The sequence below is a fragment of the Lepidochelys kempii genome, chromosome 5 (assembly GCF_965140285.1).
Source record: "Lepidochelys kempii isolate rLepKem1 chromosome 5, rLepKem1.hap1, whole genome shotgun sequence".
NCBI classification, from domain to species: Eukaryota; Metazoa; Chordata; order Testudines; family Cheloniidae; genus Lepidochelys; species Lepidochelys kempii.
The window spans coordinates 3,321,576-3,349,104 of NC_136384.1; the positions used below are offsets into that span (position 1 = coordinate 3,321,576).

At 59.7% G+C, this 27,529-nt stretch overlaps 2 protein-coding genes across 3 annotated transcripts; both read right to left on the reverse strand.

Annotated features, from left to right (window-relative positions):
• Positions 1-2,032: 2,032 nt before the first annotated feature.
• On the reverse strand, positions 2,033-10,737 carry LOC140911076 (sigma non-opioid intracellular receptor 1). Of its 2 annotated transcripts, XR_012158824.2 has the most exons (5): positions 10,522-10,737; positions 9,566-9,766; positions 6,436-6,528; positions 5,390-5,749; positions 2,033-4,502 (listed from the first exon to the last, which is right to left on the reverse strand). XR_012158824.2 is itself a non-coding variant. In XM_073343349.2 (4 exons), exons 1-4 carry the CDS (start codon positions 10,667-10,669, stop codon positions 5,523-5,525), a joined length of 669 nt encoding a protein of 222 aa, XP_073199450.1. In that variant the 5' UTR covers positions 10,670-10,737; the 3' UTR covers positions 2,033-5,522. The 2 variants fall into 2 exon arrangements, 1 of the variants encoding a protein (XP_073199450.1); XM_073343349.2 differs by having other exon boundaries at positions 2,033-5,749.
• A 4,268-nt stretch (positions 10,738-15,005) lies between these two features.
• On the reverse strand, positions 15,006-26,925 carry LOC140911078 (sigma non-opioid intracellular receptor 1). The gene is made up of 4 exons (XM_073343352.2): positions 26,744-26,925; positions 20,848-21,048; positions 19,999-20,091; positions 15,006-18,557 (listed from the first exon to the last, which is right to left on the reverse strand). The coding sequence occupies exons 1-4, from the start codon at positions 26,889-26,891 to the stop codon at positions 18,331-18,333; spliced, it is 669 nt and encodes a 222-aa protein (XP_073199453.1). The 5' UTR covers positions 26,892-26,925; the 3' UTR covers positions 15,006-18,330.
• Between the last annotated feature and the right edge of the window lie 604 nt (positions 26,926-27,529).

Here is a 27,529-nt window from a genome sequence, read left to right on the forward strand (position 1 = left end):
GAGGGCTGAACGATCCAGCTCTCGTCACAGCCCTGGAAGAATCGCTGTTGTCTCGGGATTGGGAAATCAAAGGTGACATGAAAGCCCTCGGCTCAGCTCCTCAGCAGGTGTAAATCTTCACAGCTCCATGAGGATATGGCCCCTTCTTTCAGCTGTCTGGAAAGACCCTTTCCGAGGGCACAGGCCACCTCCCTTCAGCTCCTTAGAGAGCATCGGGGAGTTTAACTCTGTAATTCAGGGTCCCTGACAATAGGGAACAGGGGTCACCTGTGGGCCAGAAATAACCCACTGGGGGTGTGAGGAACAGTCTGGAGGTGGGAGGGCTCCTGTACACAGCTGGTGCTAGGACAGGGATTCTCAAACTAGGGGTCAAGACCCCTCAGGGGTTCACGAGGTTATTACATGGGGGGTTGAGAGCTGTCAGCCTCCACCCCAAACCCTGCTTTGCTTCCAGCATTTATAATGGTGTTAAATGGCGTCTCATGGTCTCGGAAACCATCCAATGGTCCAGGGACACCTACATCAAACACATCACTGGCCACCGACAGTACCAGGAGGTGTGAGCCGGTACGACATCGTGCATCAACTATGAGAAAGAGACTGAGAGACTTTTTCCATTGGACCATATGAACTGGAAACATAAACTCACTGAACATTAAATCTCACCAAAGGAGGGTAAATCCATCCTCATCATTGTATCCACTCATTATACTCCACACCTGAACATAACCATTATATGAACAACATACCCCCATATCTCAATGTCTGTACTCTGACCTGTTAATCTTTTACCCCCAATCGGGGAGATTGCAGATTATGTATTCCTTAGGCCACCCGTTCCTAAACCGAACTTCGCACCCCCTGATAATCTGTACCTTATTCCCTGATATCCAGAAACTTCTATGCTTAAACTCTGTACCGTTTTCTTTTTATTTCAACATCTTAATAAAATTATTAAATCTGTTCTAAAAAAAAGTGTTTTTAATTTATAAGGGGGGGTTGCACTCAGAGGCTTGCTATGTGAAAGGGGTCACCAGTACAAACGTTTAAGAATCACTGTGCTAGGACCTGGATATAGGTGAAAAATGCAGAGGGGGGGGGCACATAAAGGAGAGAGAGGGAAAAGTGGGCACAGAAAAACACCTCCTCCCTGTGCACCTCAGCCCCAACTGTTGACTTTACTGGCCATGTTAACTCCCATTACACCTGCCTGGGAGGATCTAGCTATGGCCAGAGCCAGCTTCTCTCCTGGACTCACAGGACAGGATGGCTCTGGCTGCAGAATCTCCTTGCCTGAGGCAGTGAGGGGCCAGCAGGAAGGGGCAGCCTGGACGTTAGAAGAGCAACAAAAGTCTCCTTGGGAACTCACTGACTGGGTGCTGGTGCTATTTCGTTCCTTCTCAAGAGCCCAGTCACTGACCCAGAAGGGGGCCCAGAGCACCACAGCTGATCCCTGCCTCAAGGAGCTCAAACTCTCCCAGAGACACGGAAAGTGCCAGACGCCTGGAGAGCTGGGGAAGGGGCTCATGGACCGCTGGAGCCTATTATGGGCAGGCCAATGAGGGAGGGAGTCTTAGGAGGGGAAGGCTGGCACTGGGTGGTTTGACTGCACCCCAAGGACAGCATAGAAGGTGGCAGGGGTTGGTCTTGGCTTGTGCATCACAAGCAGACTCACAGCTGAGTAACAGTAGCATTTTGAAGGGGTGATTCCCCCCAGTGATAGCTATGCTGCTAAAACCTTCCCATGTAGACCAGGCTTTCGTGGCAGCTCCCTCAGGAGACAGGACCCTGGCTACTCCTAGAGAGCAGGGCTGCACATTAAGAGGCGTTAGCTCCCCCCAGTCTCTTTACAGCCTGGAGCTGATCATTAAGGATCAATTTGGCTTCTCTGGCAGAAATGATACAAGCCTTGGATTCAAAGTACTTTTCATTACTGCCCACCAACAAAACCACCTTTCCCCCTCACCGTCCCCGAAGCATGCAGGAAAGGTCTGCACGGGCCAGCTATTCTCTCGCTCTCAAAAACATCAAGCCAGATGAGCATGTTTATTCTTGACACTGATAAAAATAAGTGACCGATTCCAGGCCGTACACGTACCGAGCCACGACAGTCCAATAGGGTGACCAGACAACAAGTGTGAAAAATCAGGACGGGGGTGGGGGGGTAATAGGAGCCTATATAAGAAAAAGCCCCGAATATCAGGACTGTCCCTATAAAATCGGGACATCTGGTCACTCTACAGTCCAAGGACCAGGAACGACACATGCTCTGGAGCCGGCTGGCTCTCATAGTGATGCTCGTTTGGAAACAGACATTACTGAAGAAGGGCTCAATTATTTTCTGACAAGTATTTTGAAATAAATTATCAAAATAATTGAAAATGGTGTGATTATGTTGTGTTCTTTTCACAAATAAAACGTGCAGAGTTTTGCAGAATTTTAAAATGTGCAGCGGAGAATTTTTATGGTTTTGCCACGGAATTCTCTCAGGAGCTCCAGGGTTCTGTGTGGTACAGTCTGGGTGTGGGGAGCTCGGTAGGAGGCCCGGTGGGGATCTGGATGCACAGGGGCTGATTGGGGGGTTCTGAGTACAGCAGGATTGGGACTCTATAGGGGAGACCAGGTGAAGGTGGTTAGAGCTCGGGGGGGGGGTGGTCTGGGTGTGGGGGGCTCAGCAGGGGACTGGATGCTAGGGAAGTGGGCCTTGGTGGGGTTAGGGTGCAGCTCACTGGGGTCAGTGGGGTGTGGGGGGTGCCAATGCAGTGGGTGAGGCTTGGGGGAGGGGGGATTTGGGTACCAGGGTCTTGGTGGGGGGTTCTGGGTGTGGAGGGGTCCTGATGGAGGGGATGAGGCTCAGCTCGGGGTAGGGGGGTTCCAGAAGCAGGGAGGGTGAGGTTCAGCGGGGGAAGGTGTCCAGGTACACAAGAATTGGGGGGACAGAGGGAGCAGCTCGGCGTACAGTGACCCCTCCCCCCGTGGCTGAGGAGCAATGGGCCCAGAAAGGGGGTGGAGGGTCACTATCCGAGGAGCTGCTCCCCCTGTCCACCCAACACTTGTGTATCCAGACGCATAGGCACTAACTCTGTGGAGCACCCATGGAAAAATAATAGTGGATGCTCAGCACCCACTATCCACAGATGATTGGCGGCGCTGCCAAACCGCTGATCGATGGCTTGGGGAGGGCAGAGAGCAGTGAACGCTGGGTGGGTGGGGGCCCCGGGGACGGGATGGAGTGGGGCAGAAAGAGGCAGATCAAAGGCAGATAAAAGTCAGCACCTATGTCCGGACCCCCCTGCACCCATACCCCCAACCCACTGAGCCTCACCCGCTGCACCCAGACACCCCCCACCCCACGGTGCAGATCTTCCTGCAGCCAGGGGAGGTTTCTGACCCAGCCCTGGCTGCTCCATGCAGGGGAGAGAAAGTGGGAGCTTGGACTCTGTTGTCGTCATCCTCCTCTCCTCTGCCCACCCAGGACTAATGTCCCTGGGAAGCCAGGGCATCCCCAGACCGCCTCCCCGGGGGTGACTTACCTCTCTCCCAGCTGCCCAAACAGGGGCGCCCACACTGCTGGGGAGGGGTGAGCGAGCACTGGTGCAGCTGCTCTTTGCTTCCCCACAGAAACCATTTTTCTGCAGGAAGGAAAGAGAATAGGCCAGGGGATCTTTCTGCGCATCCGCAGTGGTGCAGAACTCCCTCAGCAGTAGTTATTTTGACAAATAAAATATGCAGAATTTAATTTTTTTTTTACTTTTTTGGTGCAGAATTCCCTCAAGAGCACCAGGATTCTGTGTGGCGCAGTCTCAGTGCGGGTAGCTTGGTGGGGGGGAGGAGGGGGAGGATCTGGATACACAGCAAGTCACTGGGGGGTTCTGGGTGCAGGGGGAATAGCACTCTCCAGGGGAGTCCAGGTAAAGGTGGTTAGGGCTCAGTGGGGGGGGGGGGGAAATCTGGGTGCTAGTGGCATGGTAGTGTGTGGGTCAGGACGCACCTGGTTGAGATCAGTGGAGTGGGGGGTCTAGCTGTGCGGAGTCCTGATGCAGGGGGTGAGGCTCTGGGGGTGTGGATGAGCTCCTGATGCACGGGGGTTTCCAGGTGCAGGGTGGGTGAGGCTTGGCAGGGGGTCCAGATACAAGGGGGGTTAGGCAGACAGAGAGGAGCTCCCCCTATAATGACCCCTCTCCCTGTGACTGAGAAGCGATAGGGCCAGTAAGTGGGGGGAGAGTCACTGTATAGGCAGCTGCTTCCCATCTGCCCAACTCCCACAAAGCTGGACCCCCTCCCCTAAGCCTCACCTCCCGTTGCCAAGCCCGTTCACAGTAAGCAGATTTTGGCTTCTTTCTTCGTGTAATTGTCTGTTAGGCTATTGTGTCTATTTTGCTTGCTGCTTGTTTTGTGGCTTTCCTGGGGGTGGGGCTCCCTCTTTTTTTATAAAAAAATTTTCTGATGGAGAGCATGATTGACTCTTGGTCGTGCGATCCTCTTCTCTGTCCATGAGCACACTGCAGGGGAAAAAAAGCTTAAAAGGCTGCTTTTGGTTTGATTTTTCCTTCTCCCTTCCCTGCCCCCCAGCCAGGACTAATGTTCCTGGGTGGCCAGGGCATCCCCAGACTCCCCCTTGCCCTCCCCCTGTGGTGACTTACCTCTCCCCCAGCTGCTTTGAGTGCCTGAACACATGCGCCCACCTGCTGGGGAGGGGTGAGTGAGCACTGGTGCAGCTTCTCTTTGCTTCCCCACAGAAACCATTGTTCTGCAGCCAAGCAAAGAGAAGCTGCGGAAGGACAATATTTCTGCGCATGCGCAGTGGTGCGGGATTTCTCCAGAAGTAACAGCTGTAAGGCCCTATGGGGAAGGCAGCCCACAGATTTGGAACAGCGACTTTCCTGCCCTACAGTCTTCAGTAACTAGCTGAACCCCATTTACTCCACTGCAGTTACTCCAGGTTCATCTGGGGATGAGTGAGCTCAGCAGCTGGCCCTATGCTAGGTATACACCTGCTGGGAATGGTTTCTATCACATGCAGAGTGTGTATGTACACAATGATCCATATCACACATCCCCCTCCCCCCGATTGGTTTTTCATAGGTCCCCGGCTTTCAGAGAGCACAAGAGACAGCAACAACAGGCAACAGAGGGTGGCTGGCTGCAGAGCCCCGGGTGTCTCTCACTCACACGCAGGCTAGGGTTGCCTGCTGCAGACAGAGGGGACGGACACCCACAGACGTGGGCAGCAGCTCAGTCGCTGCAGTCTAGTTACAGAAATATATAGGAACATTTGGATATTAAAAAAATAGCGATCTAGGTATATCCATTATCTGTTATTGCCTGTTTCTCCCCCAGCTGAGTGCTCGCTGCGGCAGGCGGACAAGACAGTGAACGTTCAGCCTACCTGGCACACCTGCACACGGGGACAGAAGTGCTCCTGCCCATTGCCTTTCTGGTACAATCTGCAGGAAGTGGTGGGGGATGGGAAAGGGGAACCCCTTCCTCTGAGGTTGTGTTGGTGCTTGGGGAGGGTAGTCTCACTGGGCCAGCTGGCTGAAGTAGGCACTGGCTTCCACAAGGAAGGCTTTGGCACAAATCCGGAAGGTGGAGAACAGGGTGACGACGTCCTGAGTGCTGAAGATGGTGTCGCTCAACACAAATATGAGTGAAGGGGGAATGAAGCCTCGGCCGTACTCCACCATCCAGGTACCAGCACTCCACTGGACAGCTGTGACCTCTCCGGATTTCTGCACTATGGTGTCCCCTGCAGGCAGACAGACAGACACAGCACTGGCCGTTATTTTGAACGCTGAGACATCATCAGTTCCAGAGCGCCTCTCCCAGTATATCTCCAGGGACAGCACACAGAGCTCTTTGTGGGCCTGATCCTGCAAGATGCTGAGCACCCTCAACTGAGCAGCCCAGGACAAGGGGCCTGGGAGGAGCTCAGCACCACACTGGAGAACTGCCAGACCAAGGGCAGGGCAGCTAATCCAGAAGCCTGTCCCTGACACTGCCCAGTACCAGCTGCTTCCAAGGAAGATGCAAGGACGTCCCCTAGTTGAAAATTATGAACAGCCTTCCCACAGGGGCAGTTTCCCCCTGACACAGAGCTCCTGCTCTGAACCAGGAGGCCTTATAACCCTCCCCATTTTCTTTCAATTCCACCTGATGGGAGTGGAGATGTGCTTGTTACCCGTCAGTGTGTATGCTTTCCCTGAATCCTACTCACCTCTTGGCCTCCATGAGATCTAGAGGTGTGGTGTTCTGCAGGCTAATCTGCTGTAACCCTGTATGTTTCCCTGTGTCCCAGGGCTAGAGCTAACGAGGCTCTAGTGTTACCTGATCAAATCGCGACGTGAAAAGCCCAAGGCAACCAGCCCTGCAAAGGCAGCTACACAGGGGAGGCCTGCGAGTGTGTGGGGCTGGCGCTGACAGTGTCACACGCACCTGGGTAATAGATTTCACTTCTGGTCGTCCCCTCCTTCCACTGCCTGAAGGTCCCTAAGACGATGGCATAGTAAATGTCAGCCCAGTACCGACCTGCGAGAGAGGCACAAAGCGTGAAATCTGAGCAATGGGGCAAGACAGCCCACTGCTAGTGCCCGACGAGCCCCGAAGGCTGCTCTGTGCGTTGGCTCAGCCATCACAGAACAAGCCTAAAACATCAGCAGGCTTCAACACTCATACAAGTAGGGAGAGGCGGTTTACGCTAGTCCAAGTGCCTAGAGTTGCTAGTTTCAGTCTTGGACCAATGTCAAAGAGCCAAATCCAGGACCTTGCACATCCCAGCTTGCTGGTTCTCAGTGGAATTGGTGTGCTCCTATCCCTGGCAGCCCAGAGATCTCAAGCCAGGTCATTCCCACACCAGGCATTTCTCACCCCCTGGGGCTCCACCCTCAATTTCAGAGCTTGGCAGACAAGCCCTCGCTAGCCAGCAGGGGGAAGACCCACGATTTGCTGTTTGGAAGCTGGGAGGCTGGTCTGTAAAACACGAAGCACGCTGGCTTTCTGGCTGCAGCTGCTCCTCAGAGGGCAGCTGCATAAACCCCTCTGAAACTGAGGGGAAAAGCAAAGCGAGATAGGAACCTCAACATTGCCACTTTGAAATCCTGTTACTTGAGACTGGCCTGGGCTAGAAACCTCGAGGGGAGCAGTACAGGTTTCACAGGGCTGCTCGGAGACAAGATGCCTGCCCACAATTCTGCGGGCCTGGTTCAGTGCCCTTTGAAGTCAATGGAAAGAATCCCCATGGCCTGGGGCTGAATCACGTTGGTTAACCTGCATCGCCAGACTCTGCACAGGGTTTGTGGATGCTGCAGCCAAGGCCGCCCATGTTCACCCCCCGTGGTGGTGAGGCTAGGAGAAGAGAAGGCAGGCTTGGCTCGGCAGCCACAAGCAGCGATTTGGCAACCCTCTGCCCCCGACCCAGCCACTCTTGTGGGCAAGGCATAGGTGGGGGCATGGAGCACTGGGATGTTCCATGCACAGGCAGCAGCACGGAGAGGGGAGCGGGAAGTGGCAGCACATGGGGGGGGGGGGGGAAACTGCTCCCCTTGGCAGGGCCCATGGGGACACAACAAGTAGCCAGATCCAAGCTGTGGGTGGAAGGGATTGTTGCACCAGGTTTGGAAACCTGGATATTAAGGCCCCACCCTCCCTCATCCCACCTCCCTGTTCTCACGCTAACACAGGGGGAAACAAGTTGCACCCACAGGGAAAAGCTTCTACTTGCTGAGCAGGTGAAGCTGGTTTGTGGTTGCTGAGTATTAATGTGCATGAAGCTACAGTGGCAGGTGCTAAATGAAGCCCAACCAAGCCTGCTCCTGGAACCACCCACCCACCCACCGAAAGATGTACTGGCCTAAGTGACCGGGCACTGGGCTGGTACTCGGGAGACCTGGGGTCCAGTCTCACCCCTGCCATGGACGTGCTAGCTGCCCCTCTCTGTGCTTCTGTTTCCCCATCTGTACACTGGGGAGAGCAACATGGACTCTCCCCTCTTTGTAAAGTGTGTGGATGGAGAGTACGAGACCAGAGCTAGGCGTTACCAGCACCCCTGGGAGAGAAGATGCTTGTGTTGTACTGATATATCATACAGTGGATGAGTTAGCCCCTTTTAATCCCGCTAGCCAGATACCCTGGTTTATTGCCCTCTCTGCCTTTTGGGAGAGGCTGCTGTGACCTGAGTCAGTAAACAGGACACAGGGGCTTAAACACTGGTAGCTACCAAAGGCTGTTCACGGACTATTAAATGGTCAGAAAACCCTGAGCCCACCGCAGAGGGACCTATAATAAATACAGGCATCTGGACAGGATACACAAGCACAAGGATAACCACCCCCCTGCCTCATCCTTGGCTGCTTCTCTCCACTCTTGCAGTGCCCAGACACAGGGCTGCACAGACAGAAAGAGCATTTGGAGAGGCTAGTTCTTAGCTCCAGGGAATAAAGTTCCTGATACTTCTGCTCTCCTGGTTCTCCAAGATCTTCCAGCTCTCTTTGCATTTGGTTAGTGGCATCTCCTCCCCCCTTAATTAACTAGCAGGTCATAAGGTACAGAGCTGCGCACACATAACAACATACCTCCTAGGGCACTAGCTTGAGCAGGTGTGGTCAGACTGACTCCTGGTCCCCAGACCATCAGCACTAGCAGACAATGGGCAGTACAAAGTGGATGGCTAGGCAGCAGTTCTGCGGAAAAGGACCTAGGGGTGACAGTGGACGAGAAGCTGGATATGAGTCAGCAGTGTGCTCTTGTTGCCAAGAAGGCCAATGGCATTTTGGGATGTATAAGTAGGGGCATAGCGAGCAGATCGAGGGACGTGATTGTTCCCCTCTATTCGACATTGGTGAGGCCTCATCTGGAGTACTGTGTCCAGTTTTGGGCCCCACGCTACAAGAAGGATGTGAATAAATTGGAGAGAGTCCAGCGAAGGGCAACAAAAATGATTAGGGGTCTGGAACACATGACTTATGAGGAGAGGCTGAGGGAACTGGAATTGTTTAGTCTGCAGAAGAGAAGAATGAGGGGGGATTTGATAGCTGCTTTCAACTACCTGAGAGGTGGTTCCAGAGAGGATGGTTCTAGACTATTCTCAGGGGTAGAAGAGGACAGGACAAGGAGTAATGGTCTCAAGTTGCAGTGGGGGAGGTTTAGGTTGGATATTAGGAAAAACTTTTTCACTAAGAGGGTGGTGAAACACTGGAATGCGTTACCTAGGGAGGTGGTAGAATCTCCTTCCTTAGAAGTTTTTAAGGTCAGGCTTGACACAGCCCTGGCTGGGATGATTTAATTGGGGATTGGTCCTGCTTTGAGCAGGGGGTTGGACTAGATGACCTCCTGAGGTCCCTTCCAACCCTGATATTCTATGGGTAGTGCTGCTGACCACACTGATGTGGCCAGCCCCTGCTTCTGCTCAGGCGGTGGATCAAAATGCATCTCAGCATTACCTGGCTGGGACTTGCAGCTCTCCTGCCCCAGATACCTGCTATCCCCCTGATGGTTTACCACAGGAAATCAAAGGCAGCAGCCTCCAAACCCAAGCCTCGATGCTTGAATGTAGCTGAGTCCTGCTTACCCGAGTGCCCCCCGGTGTCGATGGCCGTCCCAAAGAGCAGCACATACTCAGTGAGCGAGGCATGGAGCAGGCACATGGAGCCCATCCACCCGCCCGTGTTGACAAACACCCACTGCAGGTCCTCGTCTGGCAGGATGTGGCCTGGGTGCTTCTTCCGCAGCTCCACAATGATCTTGGAGAAGGCCTGCTCATGGTCCAACCCTGCAGCACCAAGAAACCCGGGCAAAGTCAGCACCCCCAGGATGCCCGCACCCCGGTCCATAACCCTGCCACCTTCTTGGTGCCCAGCCAATAGAAGCCACCGAACCCAGAATGGGGACCCTGGCTTCATTCAGGGAATCAGGCATTAGAGACAGGATCTAACATGCTCCACTCCAGTTATTCTCTGCTGCTCCCCCCCAGCCCCGAGCTGCAGCCCCTTGGGTCCCCTTCCGAAACCCCCCATCCCCCCGAAGCCTCTGCCCCATGGGTCACCCCCAGACCCCCACGTCCCTGTACCATGGGTCCCCACCCAAACCCTTCAACCCTCTGCCCCATGGGTCACCCCCAAACCTCCCCCCCCGAGTCCCTGTCTCATGGGTCCCCCCCAGACCCTCACGTCCCTGTACCATGGGTCCCCACCCAAACCCTTCAACCCTCTGCCCCACGGGTCACCCCCAAACCTCCCCCCCCGAGTCCCTGTCTCATGGGTCCCCCCCAGACCCTCCAACCCTCTGCCCCATGGGTCCCCCCCAGACCCTGCCCCATAGATCCCCCCAGACCCCCCCAAGCCCCTGCCCCATGGGTCCCCCCACACCCTCCCCGAGCCCCTGCCCCATGGATCCCCCCCAGACCCTCCAACCCTCTGCCCCATGGGTCCCCCCCGAGCCCCTGCCCCATGGATCCCCCGGGACTCCATCCCCAGGCCCATAGGTTCTCCTCACGGCCCCAAGTCCCAGCCCCGCGCCCGGACCCACCCGCGTGGTGCCGCCCGAGCGCCGCGATCTCCTCGGGCCGGAACTCGAAGGGGCGGGAGGCGACCCAGCTCCGCAGCCCCTGGGCCAGCAGCGCCAGGCCCAGCAGCGCCAGCCCGGCCCGCAGCGCCCGCGACCCCAGCGCCCGCATCCCGCGCGCCCCTCGCCGCCAACCGCCGCGGCGCGCGCCGAGCCTCGCCGGGGGGCGGGACCGCCCGCTCCGCGCCAGCCAATGGCACCGCTGGGGGCCCAGGGCACCGGCCAATCACAGCTCGCAGGCTGACGCCATGCGGCGGGGCCGAGCGGGCACTGGCTCGGAGTGACAGACCAGGGGGCGGGGCCGAGCGGGCACTGGCTCGGAGTGACAGGCCGGGGGGAGGGGCCGAGCCGGCACTGGCTCGGAGTGACAGACCAGGGGGCGGGGCCGAGCGGGCACTGGCTCGGAGTGACAGGCCGGGGGCGGGGTCGAGCGGGCACTGGCTCGGAGTGACAGGCCGGGGGCGGGGCCGAGCGGACACTGGCTCGGAGTGACAGACCAGGGGGAGGGGCCGAGCGGGCACTGGCTCGGAGTGACAGGCCGGGGGAGGGGCTGAGCGGGCACTGGCTCGGAGTGACAGGCCGGGGGCGGGGCCGAGCGGGCACTGGCTCGGAGTGACAGGCCGGGGGAGGGGCTGAGCGGGCACTGGCTCGGAGTGACAGGCCGGGGGCGGGGCCGAGCGGACACTGGCTCGGAGTGACAGACCAGGGGGAGGGGCCGAGCGGGCACTGGCTCGGAGTGACAGGCCGGGGGAGGGGCTGAGCGGGCACTGGCTCGGAGTGACAGGCCGGGGGCGGGGCTGAGCGGGCACTGGCTCGGAGTGACAGGCCGGGGGAGGGGCTGAGCGGGCACTGGCTCGGAGTGACAGGCCGGGGGCGGGGCCGAGCGGGCACTGGCTCGGAGTGACAGGCCGGGGGCGGGGCCGAGCGGGCACTGGCTCGGAGTGACAGGCCGGGGGCGGGGCCGAGCGGGCACTGGCTCGGAGTGACAGGCCGGGGGCGGGGCTGAGCGGGCACTGGCTCGGAGTGACAGGCCGGGGGAGGGGCTGAGCGGGCACTGGCTCGGAGTGACAGGCCGGGGGCGGGGCCGAGCGGGCACTGGCTCGGAGTGACTGACCCAAAACCAGGAGCTGTGGCGTGGTGGCAAAGTTCTCACAGGAGAGGTCGCGGCACTGCTACCCTTCCTTCTCCGCTACTGCTGGCAGCAGCGTAGAAGCAAGGATGGCATGGTATGGTACTGCCACCCTTATGTCTGTGCTGCTGCCCCCGCTCTCCAGCCGCCCAGCTGTGAAGGCAGCAGCATAGACGTACAGGTGGCATGGAATGGTATTGCCACCCTTCTGCACTGTTGCTGGGAGGGTCCTGCCTTCAGAGCTGGGCGCCTGGCCAACACAGCTGTGAAGGCAGCACAGAAGTAAGGGTGGCAATACCGTGACCCACCTGCAACTCCCTTTTGGGTCAGGACCCCCAGTTTGAGACATGCTGGTCTCCCCCTGTGAGATCTGTATGTTACAGGGTAAAAGCTCACAAAAGACCATATTTCATGGTCCATACTGCGTTTTTCATGGCCACAAATTTGGTAGGTCTTTAGACATAGGACAGGGGCTGCTCCCCTCCCTAACTGCTGTGCCCACAAACAGCCTGGCAGCTCCTTTGGGAAGATCAGCCTCCAGAAACAGCATGACCTACTCTGCAGCAAAGCATTGTGGGATTTTCCAAGGTCCCACGCTGTTGTGGGGTGCAAGCAGGCTCAGAGCAGCGACAGCCCCAAGACACATCCCTGACCGCCTTGTGACACAGTCTGCCCCACGCAGAAAATGGCGAAAAGATCAGGTCAACCCTGCTAGCCTGGAGAATGAGTGGAGCCCAAAGCAGACAATCCTCCCCACATTTCAAGCTAATTGCGGGGCCTTGGCCACAATGAAATGTTTTTGTGTAACTCCCAGAGAAAGGTTCCAGTGGACGCTTTTTCTTTGCCTTAGGGCGTTTCAATAGATTTGTTCAGCTTGGTAAGAGTCACCTCCATGGGAAATGGAGCCGTGAAGACAGCCTGTTCCCCTTCACAAAAAGCTACTTCCCACCCAGGCAGCGTTTGTGAGGAAAGCGATATTTAGGCCCACAGAATCTGGCATCAAAAAGTTAGCTCTAAATCTCGTGCCCGCTGGGAAACTCCAGCTCCCTCCATCAACGCCTACAAGCATGAAAACAGACCTCTGTGGGCAGGAGCTGCAGCTCGCTGAGCCCCCTGCCCGTGGAGGAGTTACTGGCTGGCATGTTTCGTTAGTGCCCAGGTTAGCAAGGCTGACGTTCAGCAAGAGAACTGGGGGGGGTCGGGGGGGGGTGGTGGTGGCAGAGCAGCGCTACAATGGAGGAGGAGAACGAGCTCTATTCATTCAGTCTCTATGTACATTAGTAATGATAACAAATCTACTGGAAAAAAAGCATCATGAGTTTTCCCATCAGAGGGCTGAACGATCCAGCTCTCGTCACAGCCCTGGAAGAATTGCTGTTGTCTCGGGATTGGGAAATCAAAGGTGACATGAAAGCCCTCGGCTCAGCTCCTCAGCAGGTGTAAATCTTCACAGCTCCATGAGGATATGGCCCCTTCTTTCATCTGTCTGGAAAAAACCCTTTTCTAGGGCACAGGCCACCTCCCTTCAGCTCCTTGGAGAGCATCGGGGAGTTTAATTCTGGCCACAGAGTAATTCAGGGTCCCTGACAATAGGGAACAGGGGTCACCTGTGGGCCAGAAATAACCCACTGGGGGTGTGAGGGACAGTCTGGATGTGGGAGGGCTCCTGTCCACAGCTAGTTCTAGGACCTGTATAGGTGAAAAGCGCGGGCGTAGGAGGGGTGCAGATAAAGCCATGTAAGGGCAGAGAGAGGGAAAAGCGGGCTCAGAAAAACACCTCCTCCCTGTGCACCTCAGCCCCAACTGTTGACTTTATTGGCCATGTTAACTCCCATTACACCTGCCTGGGAGGATCTAGCTATGGCCAGAGCCGGCTTCTCTCCTGGACTCACAGGACAGGATGGCTCTGACTGCAGAATCTCCTTGCCTGAGGCAGTGAGGGGCCAGCAGGAAGGGGCAGCCTGGACGTTAGAAGAGCAACAAAAGTCTCCTTGGGAACTCAGTGACTGGGCTCTTGAGAAGGAACGAAATAGCACCAGCACCCAGTCACTGACCCAGAAGGGGGCCCAGCGCGCCACAGCCGATCCCTGCCTCAAGGAGCTCAAACTCTCCCAGAGACACGGAAAGTGCCAGACGCCTGGAGAGCCGGGGAAGGGGCTCATGGACTGCTGGAGCCTATTACTGACAGGCCAATGAGGGAGGGAGTCTTTAGGAGGGGAAGGCTGGCACTGGGTGGTATGACTGTACCCAGAGGAATGCATGGACTGTGGCAGGGGTTTGTCTTGCCTTATGCATCACAAGCAGACTCACTCACAGCTGAGTGACGCTAATGACTTGAAGGGGTGATTCCCCCCCCCACCAGCAATAGCTATGCTGCTAAAACCTTCCTGTTTAGACCAGGCCTTTGTGGCGGTCCCCTCAGGAGACAGGACCCTGGCTACTCCTAGGGAGCAGGGTTGCACATTATGAGATGTTGGCTGCCCCTCCCCCCTTTGTAGCCTGGAGTTGATTATTTAGGATTAAGGTTCATAGAATCATAGAATATCAAGGTTGCAAGGGACCTCAGGAGGTCATCTAGTCCAACCCCCTGCTCAAAGCAGGGCCAATCCCCAACTAAATCATCCCAGCCAGGGCTTTGTCAAGCTTGACCTTAAAAACTTCGAGGGAAGGAGATTCCACCACCTCCCTAGGGAACCCATTCCAGTGCTTCACCACCCTCATAGTGAAAAACTTTTTCCTAATATCCAACCTAAACCTCCCCCAATGCAACTTGAGGTTAAGGTTAAGATTTTGTCACAGATATTTTTAGTAAAAGTCAGGGACAGGTCACTGGCAATAAAGAAAAATTCATGGAAGCCCATGACCTGTCCTTGACTTTTACTAAAAATACCGGTGACACAATGGGAAGCCTCTGGGCAGCTGCAGGGGCTGGCAGGAAGCTGCAGGGGTCCCCACCACCCATGGGGGCTGACAGCTCCAAGAGTCCCCTCCAACCATGACTTGGAGCTGTGGGATATCCCCTACTGCCTGTGGCGGCCGGGAACTGCAGGGTACCTGATGTTGCCTGCGGTGGCGGTCCCCCACGACGACCCAGATCTTTGGGGCCCCCACTGCCTCCATGACAAAATCATAGCCTTATTTAGGGTCAGTTCGGCTTCTCTGGCAGAAATTATACAAACCTTGGATTCACAGTACTTTTCATTACTGACCACCAAGAAAACCACCTTTCCCCCTCACCGTCCCCAAAGCATACAGGAAAGGTCTGCACGGGCCAGCTATTCTCTCGCACTCTCAAAACAAAATAAATAAAAACATTAAGCCAGATGAGCATGTTTATTCTTGACACTGATAAAAATAAGAGTGACTGATTCCAGGCCGTACATGTACCAAGGCAGGAGGACAGTCCAAGGACCAGGAACAAGACGCATGCTCTGGAGCCGGCTGACTCTCATGGCGATGCTCGTTTGGAAACGGACATTACTGAAGAAGGGCTAAAGAGGCTGTAAACGTGGTTGCCAAAAGCAAGTAACCAGCATTTGGCCCCTGGACAGTTTCACGGGGGAAAGCCATTTCAGATGTAACCAGGCAGTTAGCCCATCCACAGGCAACCTGCAGGCCCAGCATATAACACCGCATCTTAGACTGCTTGCATTGAATGCTAGGACCTGTAGTTTCCAGGGGCCACCCCTTTGTAGTAAGAGACCAAAGGTTTGTAAAATACTAGAGGGAATTCTGTGCCAAAAATATTAAAAATTCTGCACACAATATTTTAAAATGCTGCATATTTTATTTTTCAAAAGAAAACAACATAATCACACCATTTTCAATTATTTTGGTAATTTATTTCAAAATACTTGTCAGCAAATAATTGAGAATGGTGTGATTATATTGCGTTCTTTTCACAAATAAAATGTGCAACTTTTGCAGAATTTGTAGGCACAGAATTTTTAATTTTTGGTGCAGAATTCCCTCATGAGGACCAAGATTAGGTATCAAGTATCAAAGGGGTAGCCGTGTTAGTCTGGATCGGTGAAAGCAGCAAAGAGTCCTGTGGCACCTTACAGACTAACAGATGTATTGGAGCATGAGCTTTCATGGGTGAAAACCCACTTCGTCGGATGCATGTAGTGGAAATTTCCAGAGACAGGTATAAATACGCAAGCCAGAATCAGGCTAGGGATAACGAGGTTAGTTCAATTAGGGAGGATGACGCCCTCTTCTAGCAGTTGAGGTGTGAACCCCAAGGGAGGAGAAACTGCTTTTGTAGTTGGCGAGCCATTCACAGTCTGTGTTTAATCCTGAACTGACGGTGTCAAATTTGCAAATGAACTGAAGCTCAGCAGTTTCTCTTTGACGTCTGGTCCTGAAGGTTTTTTGCTGCAGGACGGCCACCTTTAAATCTGCTATTGTGTGCTAAGGTTAGGTATGGTGCAATCTTGGTGTGGGCAGCTTGGTTGGGGGGAGGGGATCTGGATGCACAGGAGCTCATTTGGGTGCCAGGTCAATGGGACTCTGCAGGAGAGTTTAGGTGAAGGTGGTTAGGGCTCAGCTGGTGGCCAGTGTCTGGGGTTGGACTCAGTGGGGCATTGGCATGCTGGGGGAGTGGGGTTTGGTGGGGTGGGGGTGCACCTGATGCCAGAGGTGAGGCTCAGGAGCATGGGGGTTTGGGTGAGGGGAGGGGCCTCTGGGTATGTTGGCTCCAGATGCAGGGGGGACTCCATGTATGTGTGGGGGGTGAGGTTTGACGGGGGAGATCCAGATGGAGGTTGGGTGGACAGGGGGAGCAGCTCACTGTACAGTAACCCCTTGATCTGGCCTTGATCTGACCCAGCCCCAGCTGCTCCATCCAGGGAAGGCAGAGAAGGAACTCTGTCTCCGTACTTCCTCCTCCTTCCCCTCCCCCACATGTCCCTGGGTGGCTAAGGCATCACCAGATCCTCCCTCCTTCCCTTGCCCCCCCACAGTGACCTACCTCTTCCTCTGGGCCACCTGCACTGCAGGGGAGGGGTGAGCGAGCGCTGGTGCCACTTCTTTTTGCTTCCCCACAGAAACCATTTTTCTGGGGGAGAGCAAAAAGTCTGCGGTGGGACATGTTTCTCCATGCATGCAGTGGCGCAGAATTCCCCCCAGCAGTAAAATCTGTGAAGCCCTACAGGGAAAGTAGCCCTCAGGTTTGGAACAACTGCTTTCCTGCCCCAAAGTCTTCAGTAACGTCCATTTCTCAAATATCAGTACATCAGCTTGGGAGAGAGCCAGGGCCACATGGGACAGAGGAATGAGGTATCTCAGACTGGGGAACAGCTATGGGGGCAAATCCCCATAACCATCAAAGGTTGGTTACAAGAGACAGTCCACAGGGCAGGCTGGCTCCACTCGAGCTCCGCCATGTGCGCCCCAGCCCTGGGGCTCAGCCCACACAGATCCCTTTAGGGGCACAGACTGCCCCGCAGCCGAGGCACCATCACCAGGAGGTACAGACACGTGCATAGCCCAGGAGGCCACCACAATAAGGCTGTCTGTTAAGGCGATGGATGGTGGCTCTCCCCATCATAGGAACAAACAATAACAGGGCCTCTGCAGAATGTGCACCATGGAAAGGGCCCCTGCTCCAGTCTCTGGCCTTCCTCCCTAATCTCCCTGCATCAGAGCCTTGCAAAAGAGGCAGATTGTACATACACAAAACAGGACACAAGGGCAGGGTGACACAGACGCAGACTGCATGAGGTGCACAAACCACAGGCCTTTCAACACGTAGCGCAGCATGTTACTGCGGATGGTACTCGATGCTAGTATCTAACGGAACATGCCATCTAGTGACACTGGGTATTAGAGCGAACTCTAAATCAGACAGATTCTATAGTAGAAACAGTAAATAGAAGACTAGGCAGATTACAGGATACACACGGGTATCCTACGCAATCTATACTGAGTGCATGAAGTACCACACAGAGCACATCTACAGGTACTTTACACCAGACGCTGTCCACTGAGAAACAGAGATGGGAAGTGGCTAATATACAATCTGTACTTTACCCAGACAGCGCCTGGAAGTCAGACCCACCCTACTGTATATTACCTCCAAGGCTAGACACCAGATTCACACTAGCTGAACCCCATTTACTCCACTGCAGTTACTCCGGGTTCAGCTGGGGACGAGTGAGCTCAGCAGTTGGCCCTAGTCTATGTAGACACACGCTGGGCATGGTTTCTCTCATGTCCAGAGTGTGTATGCACAGGATGATCCCTGTCACACCCCCCCCCCATGATTGGATTTTCGTAGGCCCCCCGGTTTTCAAAGCACACGAGACACCGCTGCAGACAGAGGGGATGGACACACACAGATGTGGGCAGCAGCTCAGTCGCTGCAGTCTAGTTACAGAAATATAGAGGAACATTTGGATATTAAAAAAATAGCGATCTAGGTTTATCTGTTATTGCCTGTTTCTCACCCGGCTGAGTGCTCACTGCGGCAGGCGGACGACACAGCTAATGGTCAGCCTACCTGGCACACCTGCGTGTGCACGGGGGGAAGGGGCAGAGGTGCTCTTGCTCGTTGCCTTTCTGGTAAGATCTGCATGATGGTGGGGGATGGGAAAAGGATGCCCCTTCCTGTGACGCCGTGCTGGTGTTTGGGGAGGGTGGTCTCACTGGGTCAGGTGGCTGAAATAGGCACTGGCTTCCAGAAGTAAGGCTTTGGCATAAACCCGGAGGGTGCAGAAGAGGGTGCCGAAGTCCTGAGTGCTGAAGATGGTGTCGGCCAAGGCGAACATGAGCGTGGAGGGGATGAAGCCACGGCCATACTCCACCATCCAGGTGCCAGCGCTCCACTGGACAGCCGTGGCCTCTCCAGACTGGTGCACTATGGTGTCCCCTGCAGGCAGACAGACAGACATAGCACTGGCCGTTATTCTGAAAAATACTGGTTCCAACGTGCTGCTCTGGTATGTCTCCAGAGACAGCACACAGGGCTCTTTGTGGGCCTGATGAACCTCCACTCCAAGCCCGGGACAAGGGGAATGCTCAGCACCATGCTGGACAGCTGCCAGAGGGGGGTGGGGGCGGAGCTAATCCAGAAGCCTGTCCCTGACAGAGCCCAGTACCAGCTGCTTCCAAGGAAGATTGCAAGCGTGTACCCTGGTGTAGAATCATGGAACAGCCTTCCCACAGGGGCGATTTCCTCCTGATACTCAGTGGCTGGCTGCTGCTCTGAACCAGGAGGCTTTATGTTTTCTAATCCCACCCATGTTTTTTAATCCCACCTGAGGGAGATGTATTCATTACCCGTCAGTGTGTATGCTTTCCTTGAATCCTGCTCAACTCTTGGCCTCCATGAGATCTAGTGGTGTGGTGTTCTGCAGGCTAATCTGCTGTCCCCTGCAAGCTTCCCTCTATCCTGTGGGGCTAACGAAGCTCTAGCCTTATCCGTTCAAATCCGTACATGAAAAGCCCAAGGCAACCAGCCCTGCAGAGGCAGCCACGCAGGGGAGATCTTCGAGCACGAAAGGGTGGGGCTGGTGCTGACAGTGCCAAATGCACTGTGGGAGCAGAGTTTTGATAGCCCAGAGCCCAGTAACATGTTTAAATCACTGCCAGCGGCTGGCATACCAATTGCTATGCTTATTGCTGAAAGCAGCTAAGAGGAGGCCTTTCTGAAACCCTGGCACAACTAACAGACCAGGAGGGGAAGGTGGAGTGAGTGACCGCAAGGAGTAAACATGACCCTCTGCCCTCCTGATTGGAGTTGCTTTTCTGAAGCATGCCGTTTGGCAAGATGGAAAGTCTGGCAATAGTTAACTATTGCTATACAGCCAGTTAACTGATGGAAAGTTTTCCTGCTTGACTGATGGAAAATTGTCCACCTGACAGTCTGGAAATCTCCACCCTTATCTGGGTTTCTGCTCAGCAGTTTTGTTAATGAACAAGCTACTTAATACTAAGAAGTTGGATATAAAAAGAGGAAGAAATCTGAGCTTGATGGACACTTCAATGCCTGGACACCTCTCAAGCTTCCCTACAGACATCCGGCTGGCCACTGGACAGTTGTAGTTATCCACTCAAGACTGCCTCAAGACCCTGGGTAAATATGCATCTGGGATTTTTTGGGGTGTTTTACCAACCTGTTGCGGATGTTTGTAAGTGTTTAAGACTAAGTAAAGTATAGCTTTAAGTGTGAACACTCTTGTATTGTCCTGTTTGTGCCAGCCACCTATCGGTTGGACGGCCGTGTCGCCACTGATTTATTTTTTGACACCACCTCGCACAGAGTAAGGTTACGAAGAGCTTTGGGTTGAAAGAACCCTGGGTAACAGCACCTGGGTAATAGATTTCACTTCTGGTCGTCCCCTCCTTCCACTGCCTGAAGGTCCCCGAGATGATGGTGTCGGAGATGTCAGCCCAGTACCGACCTGCGAGAGAGGCACACAGTGTGAAATCTCAACACGGCTATGGGGGAAGGTGGGGCCTTAATATCCAGGTCTCCAAAACCTCATGGAATAAATCCCTTCCACCCACAGCTTGGATCTGGCTGCTTGTTGCATCCCCAGGGGCTCTGCCAAGGACAGGAGCCCACCCAACCGCATGCTGCCACCTTCCTCTCCATGATCGTTTGCCACAGGCAATCAAAGGGAGCAGGGGCTCTGAGGCAACCTTGAGATGCTGGCTGCAGGATAAAGGGAAAGGGTCTCGAGTTGCTTCTGCCTCCTCCATTCTTGGGGATCCAGCTGCGTTCCCCCTCATTTTGGCTCTTGGAGGCTGGAGGGTTCTGCTGATCAGCACACCCCGAGCATGGACCATCAAAGGGACAGGCAGTCAGACATCCTTGGCCAGTGGTCTCTGGAGCCTGGGCTTTTCTCATTAGTCTTGGCTTCACTGCTCAGCAGCTAACGTGCTGGAGTCAACTCCCCATGGGGAGGAGAGAAATCAGACACAAGACAGGCTCCCTCTATGTGCCCTCTTCAGGCTGAGCCTTGGGGGAAAGGTTCTGCCTCCATCCTCAGCGAGTACGACCCCAGAGACTGCAGATCTAGGGTCATGCCTGCAACACTCGATGCTGGGGTGCAAGAACCCCAGTTGGAGATCAAAGTGAGCTCCAAACACTGGCTACCCAATAGCAGCCCCTCAACCCAAGCCTCTCTGCTTGAATGTAGCTGAGCCCTGCTTACCTGAGTGCCCCCCGGTGTCGATGGCCGTCCCAAAGAGCAGCACATACTCAGTGAGCGAGGCATGGAGCAGGCACATGGAGCCCATCCACCCGCCTGCGTTGACAAACACCCACTGCAGGTCCTCGTCTGGCAGGATGTGGCCTGGGTGCTTCTTCCGCAGCTCCACAATGATCTTGGAGAAGGCCTGCTCATGGTCCAACCCTGCAGCACCAAGAAACCTGGGCAAAGTCAGCACCCCCAGGATGCCCATGGCCCCGCCACTTCCCTGGCTCCCACCAATATGAGACACCAAATTTAGAATAAAGAAAAGGAGGACTTGTGGCACCTTAGAGACTAACAAATTTATTTCAGCATAAGCTATTGTGAGCTACAGCTCACTTCATCGGATGCATTCAGTGGAAAATACAGGGGGGAAATTTATATACACAGAGAACATAAATGGGGACCCTTGCTTCACTCGGGGAATAAGACATTAGGGATGGGATCGAACATCCGCCCCACCTCGAGTCTATTCTCTGCCCCTTCCCCTGGGCAGGCAGCCCCCGACCCGGCCCCACCAGCTGATAGGCTGGGTCCCAATGTCACACCCACCAGGCAAGTGGGCACCTGGCACGAATCGGTGCAGCTGCGCCCCAGGGGCTGCCGGGGACCCAGAGGCCTGCCCCAGGCTTGGCCAACAATTCACACTTGGCTCTCCCCGCCAGAGCCCCCCACCCCATAGGTCCCCCCACACGTTACCCCCTATCCCACCGTCCCATGGGTCTCATCCCCACAGAACCACACATCACCCCAGGGCCCCACTCAATGGGCCCCCCTCGCGTTACCCCCCAGCCCCCCATCCCATGGGTCCCACCCCCTCAGAGCCACACATCGCCCCGGGGCCCCACTCAACGGGCCCCCCTCGCGTTACCCCCCAGCCCCCCATCCCATGGGTCTCATCCCCACAGAACCACACATCGCCCCGGGGCCCCACCCAACAGGCCCCCCTCGCGTTACCCCCCAGCCCCCCATCCCATGGGTCCCACCGCCTCGGAGCCCCACATCGCCCCGGGGCCCCACCCAACGGGCCCCCCTCGCGTTACCCCCCAGCCCCCCATCCCACGGGTCCCACCCCCTCAGAGCCACACATCACCCCGGGGCCCCACCCAACGGGCCCCCCTCGCGTTACCCCCCAGCCCCCCATCCCATGGGTCCCACCCCCCCCAGAGCCACACATCGCCCCGGGGGCCCCACCCAACGGGCCACCCTCGCGTTACCCCCCAGCCCCCCATCCCATGGGTCACCACCCCCCCCAGAGCCACACATCGCCCCGGGGCCCCACCCAACGGGCCCCCCTCGCGTTACCCCCCAGCCCCCCATCCCATGGGTCCCACCCCCCCAGAGCCACACATCGCCCCGGGGCCCCACCCAACGGGCCCCCCCTCGCGTTACCCCCCAGCCCCCCGTCCCATGGGTCCCACCCCCTCAGAGCCACACATCGCCCCCGGGGCCCCACCCAACGGGCCCCCCCTCGCGTTACCCCCCAGCCCCCCCGTCCCATGGGTCCCCACCCCCTCAGAGCCACACATCGCCCCGGGGCCCCACCCAACGGGCCCCGCTCGCGTTACCCCCCAGCCCCCCGTCCCATGGGTCCCACCCCCCCAGAGCCACACATCGCCCCGGGGCCCCACCCAACGGGCCCCCCTCGCGTTACCCCCCAGCCCCCCGTCCCATGGGTCCCACCCCCTCAGAGCCACACATCGCCCCGGGGCCCCACCCAACGGGCCCCCCCTCGTGTTACCCCCCAGCCCCCCGTCCCATGGGTCCCACCCCCTCAGAGCCACACATCGCCCCGGGGCCCCACCCAACGGGCCCCCCTCGCGTTACCCCCCCAGCCCCCCGTCCCATGGGTCCCACCCCCTCAGAGCCACACATCGCCCCGGGGCCCCACCCAACGGGCCCCCCTCGCGTTACCCCCCCAACCCCCCGTCCCATGGGTGTCATCCCCACAGAACCACACATCGCCCCGGGGCCCCACCCAACGGGCCCCCCTCGCGTTACCCCCCAGCCCCCCATCCCATGGGTCCCACCCCCTCGGAGCCACACATCGCCCCGGGGCCCCCACCCAACGGGCCCCCCTCGCGTTACCCCCCAGCCCCCCGTCCCATGGGTCCCACCCCCTCAGAGCCACACATCGCCCCGGGGCCCCACCCAACGGGCCCCCCCTCGCGTTACCCCCCCAGCCCCCCATCCCATGGGTCCCACCCCCCCAGAGCCACACATCGCCCCGGGGCCCCACCCAACGGGCCCCCCTCGCGTTACCCCCCAGCCCCCCATCCCATGGGTCCCACCCCCTCAGAGCCACACATCGCCCCGGGGCCCCACCCAACGGGCCCCCCCTCGCGTTACCCCCCAACCCCCCGTCCCATGGGTGTCATCCCCACAGAACCACACATCGCCCCGGGGCCCCACCCAACGGGCCCCCCTCGCGTTACCCCCCAGCCCCCCATCCCATGGGTCCCACCCCCTCAGAGCCACACATCGCCCCGGGGCCCCACCCAACGGACCCCCCTCGCGTTACCCCCCAGCCCCCCATCCCATGGGTCCCACCCCCTCAGAGCCACACATCGCCCCGGGGCCCCACCCAACGGGCCCCCCTCGCGTTACCCCCCAGCCCCCCATCCCATGGGTCCCACCCCCTCAGAGCCACACATCGCCCCGGGGCCCCACCCAACGGGCCCCCCTCGCGTTACCCCCCAGCCCCCCATCCCATGGGTCCCACCCCCTCGGAGCCACACATCGCCCCGGGGCCCCACCCAACGGGCCCCCCCTCGCGTTACCCCCCCAGCCCCCCGTCCCATGGGTCCCACCCCCTCAGAGCCACACATCGCCCCGGGGCCCCACCTAACGGGCCCCCCTCGCGTTACCCCCCCAGCCCCCCATCCCATGGGTCCCACCCCCCCAGAGCCACACATCGCCCCGGGGCCCCACCCAACGGGCCCCCCTCGCGTTACCCCCCAGCCCCCCATCCCATGGGTCCCACCCCCTCAGAGCCACACATCGCCCCGGGGCCCCACCCAACGGGCCCCCCTCGCGTTACCCCCCAGCCCCCCGTCCCATGGGTCCCACCCCCTCAGAGCCACACATCGCCCCGGGGCCCCACCCAACGGGCCCCCCTCGCGTTACCCCCCAGCCCCCCGTCCCATGGGTCCCACCCCCCCAGAGCCACACATCGCCCCGGGGCCCCACCCAACGGGCCCCCCTCGCGTTACCCCCCAACCCCCCGTCCCATGGGTCCCACCCCCTCAGAGCCACACATCGCCCCGGGGCCCCACCCAACGGGCCCCCCTCGCGTTACCCCCCAGCCCCCCGTCCCATGGGTCCCACCCCCTCAGAGCCACACATCGCCCCGGGGCCCCACCCAACGGGCCCCCCTCGCGTTACCCCCCCAGCCCCCCGTCCCATGGGTCCCACCCCCCCAGAGCCACACATCGCCCCGGGGCCCCACCCAATGGGCCCCCCTCGCGTTACCCCCCAGCCCCCCATCCCATGGGTCCCACCCCCCCAGAACCACACATCGCCCCGGGGCCCCACCCAACGGGCCCCCCTCGCGTTACCCCCCAGCCCCCCATCCCATGGGTCCCACCCCCTCGGAGCCACACATCGCCCCGGGGCCCCACCCAACGGGCCCCCCTCGCGTTACCCCCCAGCCCCCCATCCCATGGGTCCCACCCCCCCAGAGCCACACATCGCCCCGGGGCCCCACCCAACGGGCCCCCCTCGCGTTACCCCCCAGCCCCCCGTCCCATGGGTCCCACCCCCTCAGAGCCACACATCGCCCCGGGGCCCCACCCAACGGGCCCCCCTCGCGTTACCCCCCAGCCCCCCGTCCCATGGGTCCCACCCCCCCAGAGCCACACATCGCCCCGGGGCCCCACCCAACGGGCCCCCCTCGCGTTACCCCCCCAGCCCCCCATCCCATGGGTCCCACCCCCCCAGAGCCACACATCGCCCCGGGGCCCCACCCAACGGGCCCCCCTCGCGTTACCCCCCAGCCCCCCGTCCCATGGGTCCCACCCCCTCAGAGCCACACATCGCCCCGGGGCCCCACCCAACGGGCCCCCCTCGCGTTACCCCCCAACCCCCCGTCCCATGGGTGTCATCCCCACAGAACCACACATCGCCCCGGGGCCCCACCCAACGGGCCCCCCTCGCGTTACCCCCCAGCCCCCCATCCCATGGGTCCCACCCCCCTCAGAGCCACACATCGCCCCGGGGCCCCACCCAACGGGCCCCCCCTCGCGTTACCCCCCAGCCCCCCATCCCATGGGTCCCACCCCCTCAGAGCCACACATCGCCCCGGGGCCCCACCCAACGGGCCCCCCTCGCGTTACCCCCCAGCCCCCCATCCCATGGGTCCCACCCCCTCAGAGCCACACATCGCCCCGGGGCCCCACCCAACGGGCCCCCCTCGCGTTACCCCCCAGCCCCCCATCCCATGGGTCCCACCCCCTCGGAGCCACACATCGCCCCGGGGCCCCACCCAACGGGCCCCCCCTCGCGTTACCCCCCAGCCCCCCGTCCCATGGGTCCCACCCCCTCAGAGCCACACATCGCCCCGGGGCCCCACCTAACGGGCCCCCCTCGCGTTACCCCCCAGCCCCCCATCCCATGGGTCCCACCCCCCCAGAGCCACACATCGCCCCGGGGCCCCACCCAACGGGCCCCCCTCGCGTTACCCCCCAGCCCCCCATCCCATGGGTCCCACCCCCTCAGAGCCACACATCGCCCCGGGGCCCCACCCAACGGGCCCCCCTCGCGTTACCCCCCAGCCCCCCGTCCCATGGGTCCCCACCCCCTCAGAGCCACACATCGCCCCGGGGCCCCACCCAACGGGCCCCCCTCGCGTTACCCCCCAGCCCCCCGTCCCATGGGTCCCACCCCCCCAGAGCCACACATCGCCCCGGGGCCCCACCCAACGGGCCCCCCTCGCGTTACCCCCCAGCCCCCCGTCCCATGGGTCCCACCCCCCCCAGAGCCACACATCGCCCCGGGGCCCCACCCAACGGGCCCCCCCTCGCGTTACCCCCCGGCCCCACCATCCCATGGGTCCCACCCCCCCAGAACCACACATCGCCCCGGGGCCCCACCCAACGGGGCCCCCCTCGCGTTACCCCCCGGCCCCCCCATCCCATGGGTCCCACCCCCCCAGAGCCACACATCGCCCCGGGGCCCCACCCAACGGGCCCCCCTCGCGTTACCCCCCAGCCCCCCGTCCCATGGGTCCCACCCCCTCAGAGCCACACATCGCCCCGGGGCCCCACCCAACGGGCCCCCCTCGCGTTACCCCCCAGCCCCCCATCCCATGGGTCCCACCCCCCCAGAGCCACACATCGCCCCGGGGCCCCACCCAACGGGCCCCCCCTCGCGTTACCCCCCAGCCCCCCATCCCATGGGTCCCACCCCCTCAGAGCCACACATCGCCCCGGGGCCCCACCCAACGGGCCCCCCTCGCGTTACCCCCCCAACCCCCCCGTCCCATGGGTGTCATCCCCACAGAACCACACATCGCCCCCGGGGCCCCACCCAACGGGCCCCCCTCGCGTTACCCCCCCAGCCCCCCATCCCATGGGTCCCACCCCCTCAGAGCCACACATCGCCCCGGGGCCCCACCCAACGGGCCCCCCTCGCGTTACCCCCCAGCCCCCCATCCCATGGGTCCCACCCCCTCAGAGCCACACATCGCCCCGGGGCCCCACCCAACGGGCCCCCCTCGCGTTACCCCCCAGCCCCCCATCCCATGGGTCCCACCCCCTCAGAGCCACACATCGCCCCGGGGCCCCACCCAACGGGCCCCCCTCGCGTTACCCCCCGGCCCCCCATCCCATGGGTGTCCCAGCCCCGCGCCCGGACCCACCCGCGTGGTGCCGCCCGAGCGCCGCGATCTCCTCGGGCCGGAACTCGAAGGGGCGGGAGGCGACCCAGCTCCGCAGCCCCTGGGCCAGCAGCGCCAGGCCCAGCAGCGCCAGCCCGGCCCGCAGCGCCCGCGACCCCAGCGCCCGCATCCCGCGCGCCCCTCGCCGCCAACCGCCGCGGCGCGCGCCGAGCCTCGCCGGGGGGCGGGACCGCCCGCTCCGCGCCAGCCAATGGCACCGCTGGGGCCCAGGGCACCGGCCAATCACAGCTCGCAGGCTGACGCCATGCGGCGGGGCCGAGCGGGCACTGGCTCGGAGTGACAGACCAGGGGGCGGGGCCGAGCGGGCACTGGCTCGGAGTGACAGGCCGGGGGGAGGGGCCGAGCCGGCACTGGCTCGGAGTGACAGACCAGGGGGCGGGGCCGAGCGGGCACTGGCTCGGAGTGACAGGCCGGGGGCGGGGCCGAGCGGGCACTGGCTCGGAGTGACAGGCCGGGGGCGGGGCCGAGCGGGCACTGGCTCGGAGTGACAGACCAGGGGGCGGGGCTGAGCGGGCACTGGCTCGGAGTGACAGGCCGGGGGGAGGGGCCGAGGAGGCACTGGCTCGGAGTGACAGACCAGGGGGCGGGGCCGAGCGGGCACAGGCTCGGAGTGACAGGCCGGAGGCGGGGCCGAGCGGGCACTGGCTCGGAGTGACAGGCCGGGGGCGGGGCCGAGCGGCACTGGCTCGGAGTGACAGGCCGGGGGCGGGGCCGAGCGGGCACTGGCTCGGAGTGACAGGCCGGGGG

Coding starts and splice junctions, on each gene's coding strand:
- LOC140911076 (XM_073343349.2), bottom strand. CDS start 10,669: ATGCGGGCGCTGGGGTCGCGGGCGCTGCGGGCCGGGCTGGCGCTGCTG. Junction 9,767..10,521: donor GCTCGGGCGGCACCACGCGG/GTGGGTCCGGGC, acceptor TTGGTGCTGCAG/GGTTGGACCATGAGCAGGCC. Junction 5,750..6,435: donor AAGTGAAATCTATTACCCAG/GTGCGTGTGACA, acceptor GTCTGCCTGCAG/GGGACACCATAGTGCAGAAA.
- LOC140911078 (XM_073343352.2), bottom strand. CDS start 26,891: ATGCGGGCGCTGGGGTCGCGGGCGCTGCGGGCCGGGCTGGCGCTGCTG. Junction 21,049..26,743: donor GCTCGGGCGGCACCACGCGG/GTGGGTCCGGGC, acceptor TTGGTGCTGCAG/GGTTGGACCATGAGCAGGCC. Junction 18,558..19,998: donor AAGTGAAATCTATTACCCAG/GTGCTGTTACCC, acceptor GTCTGCCTGCAG/GGGACACCATAGTGCACCAG.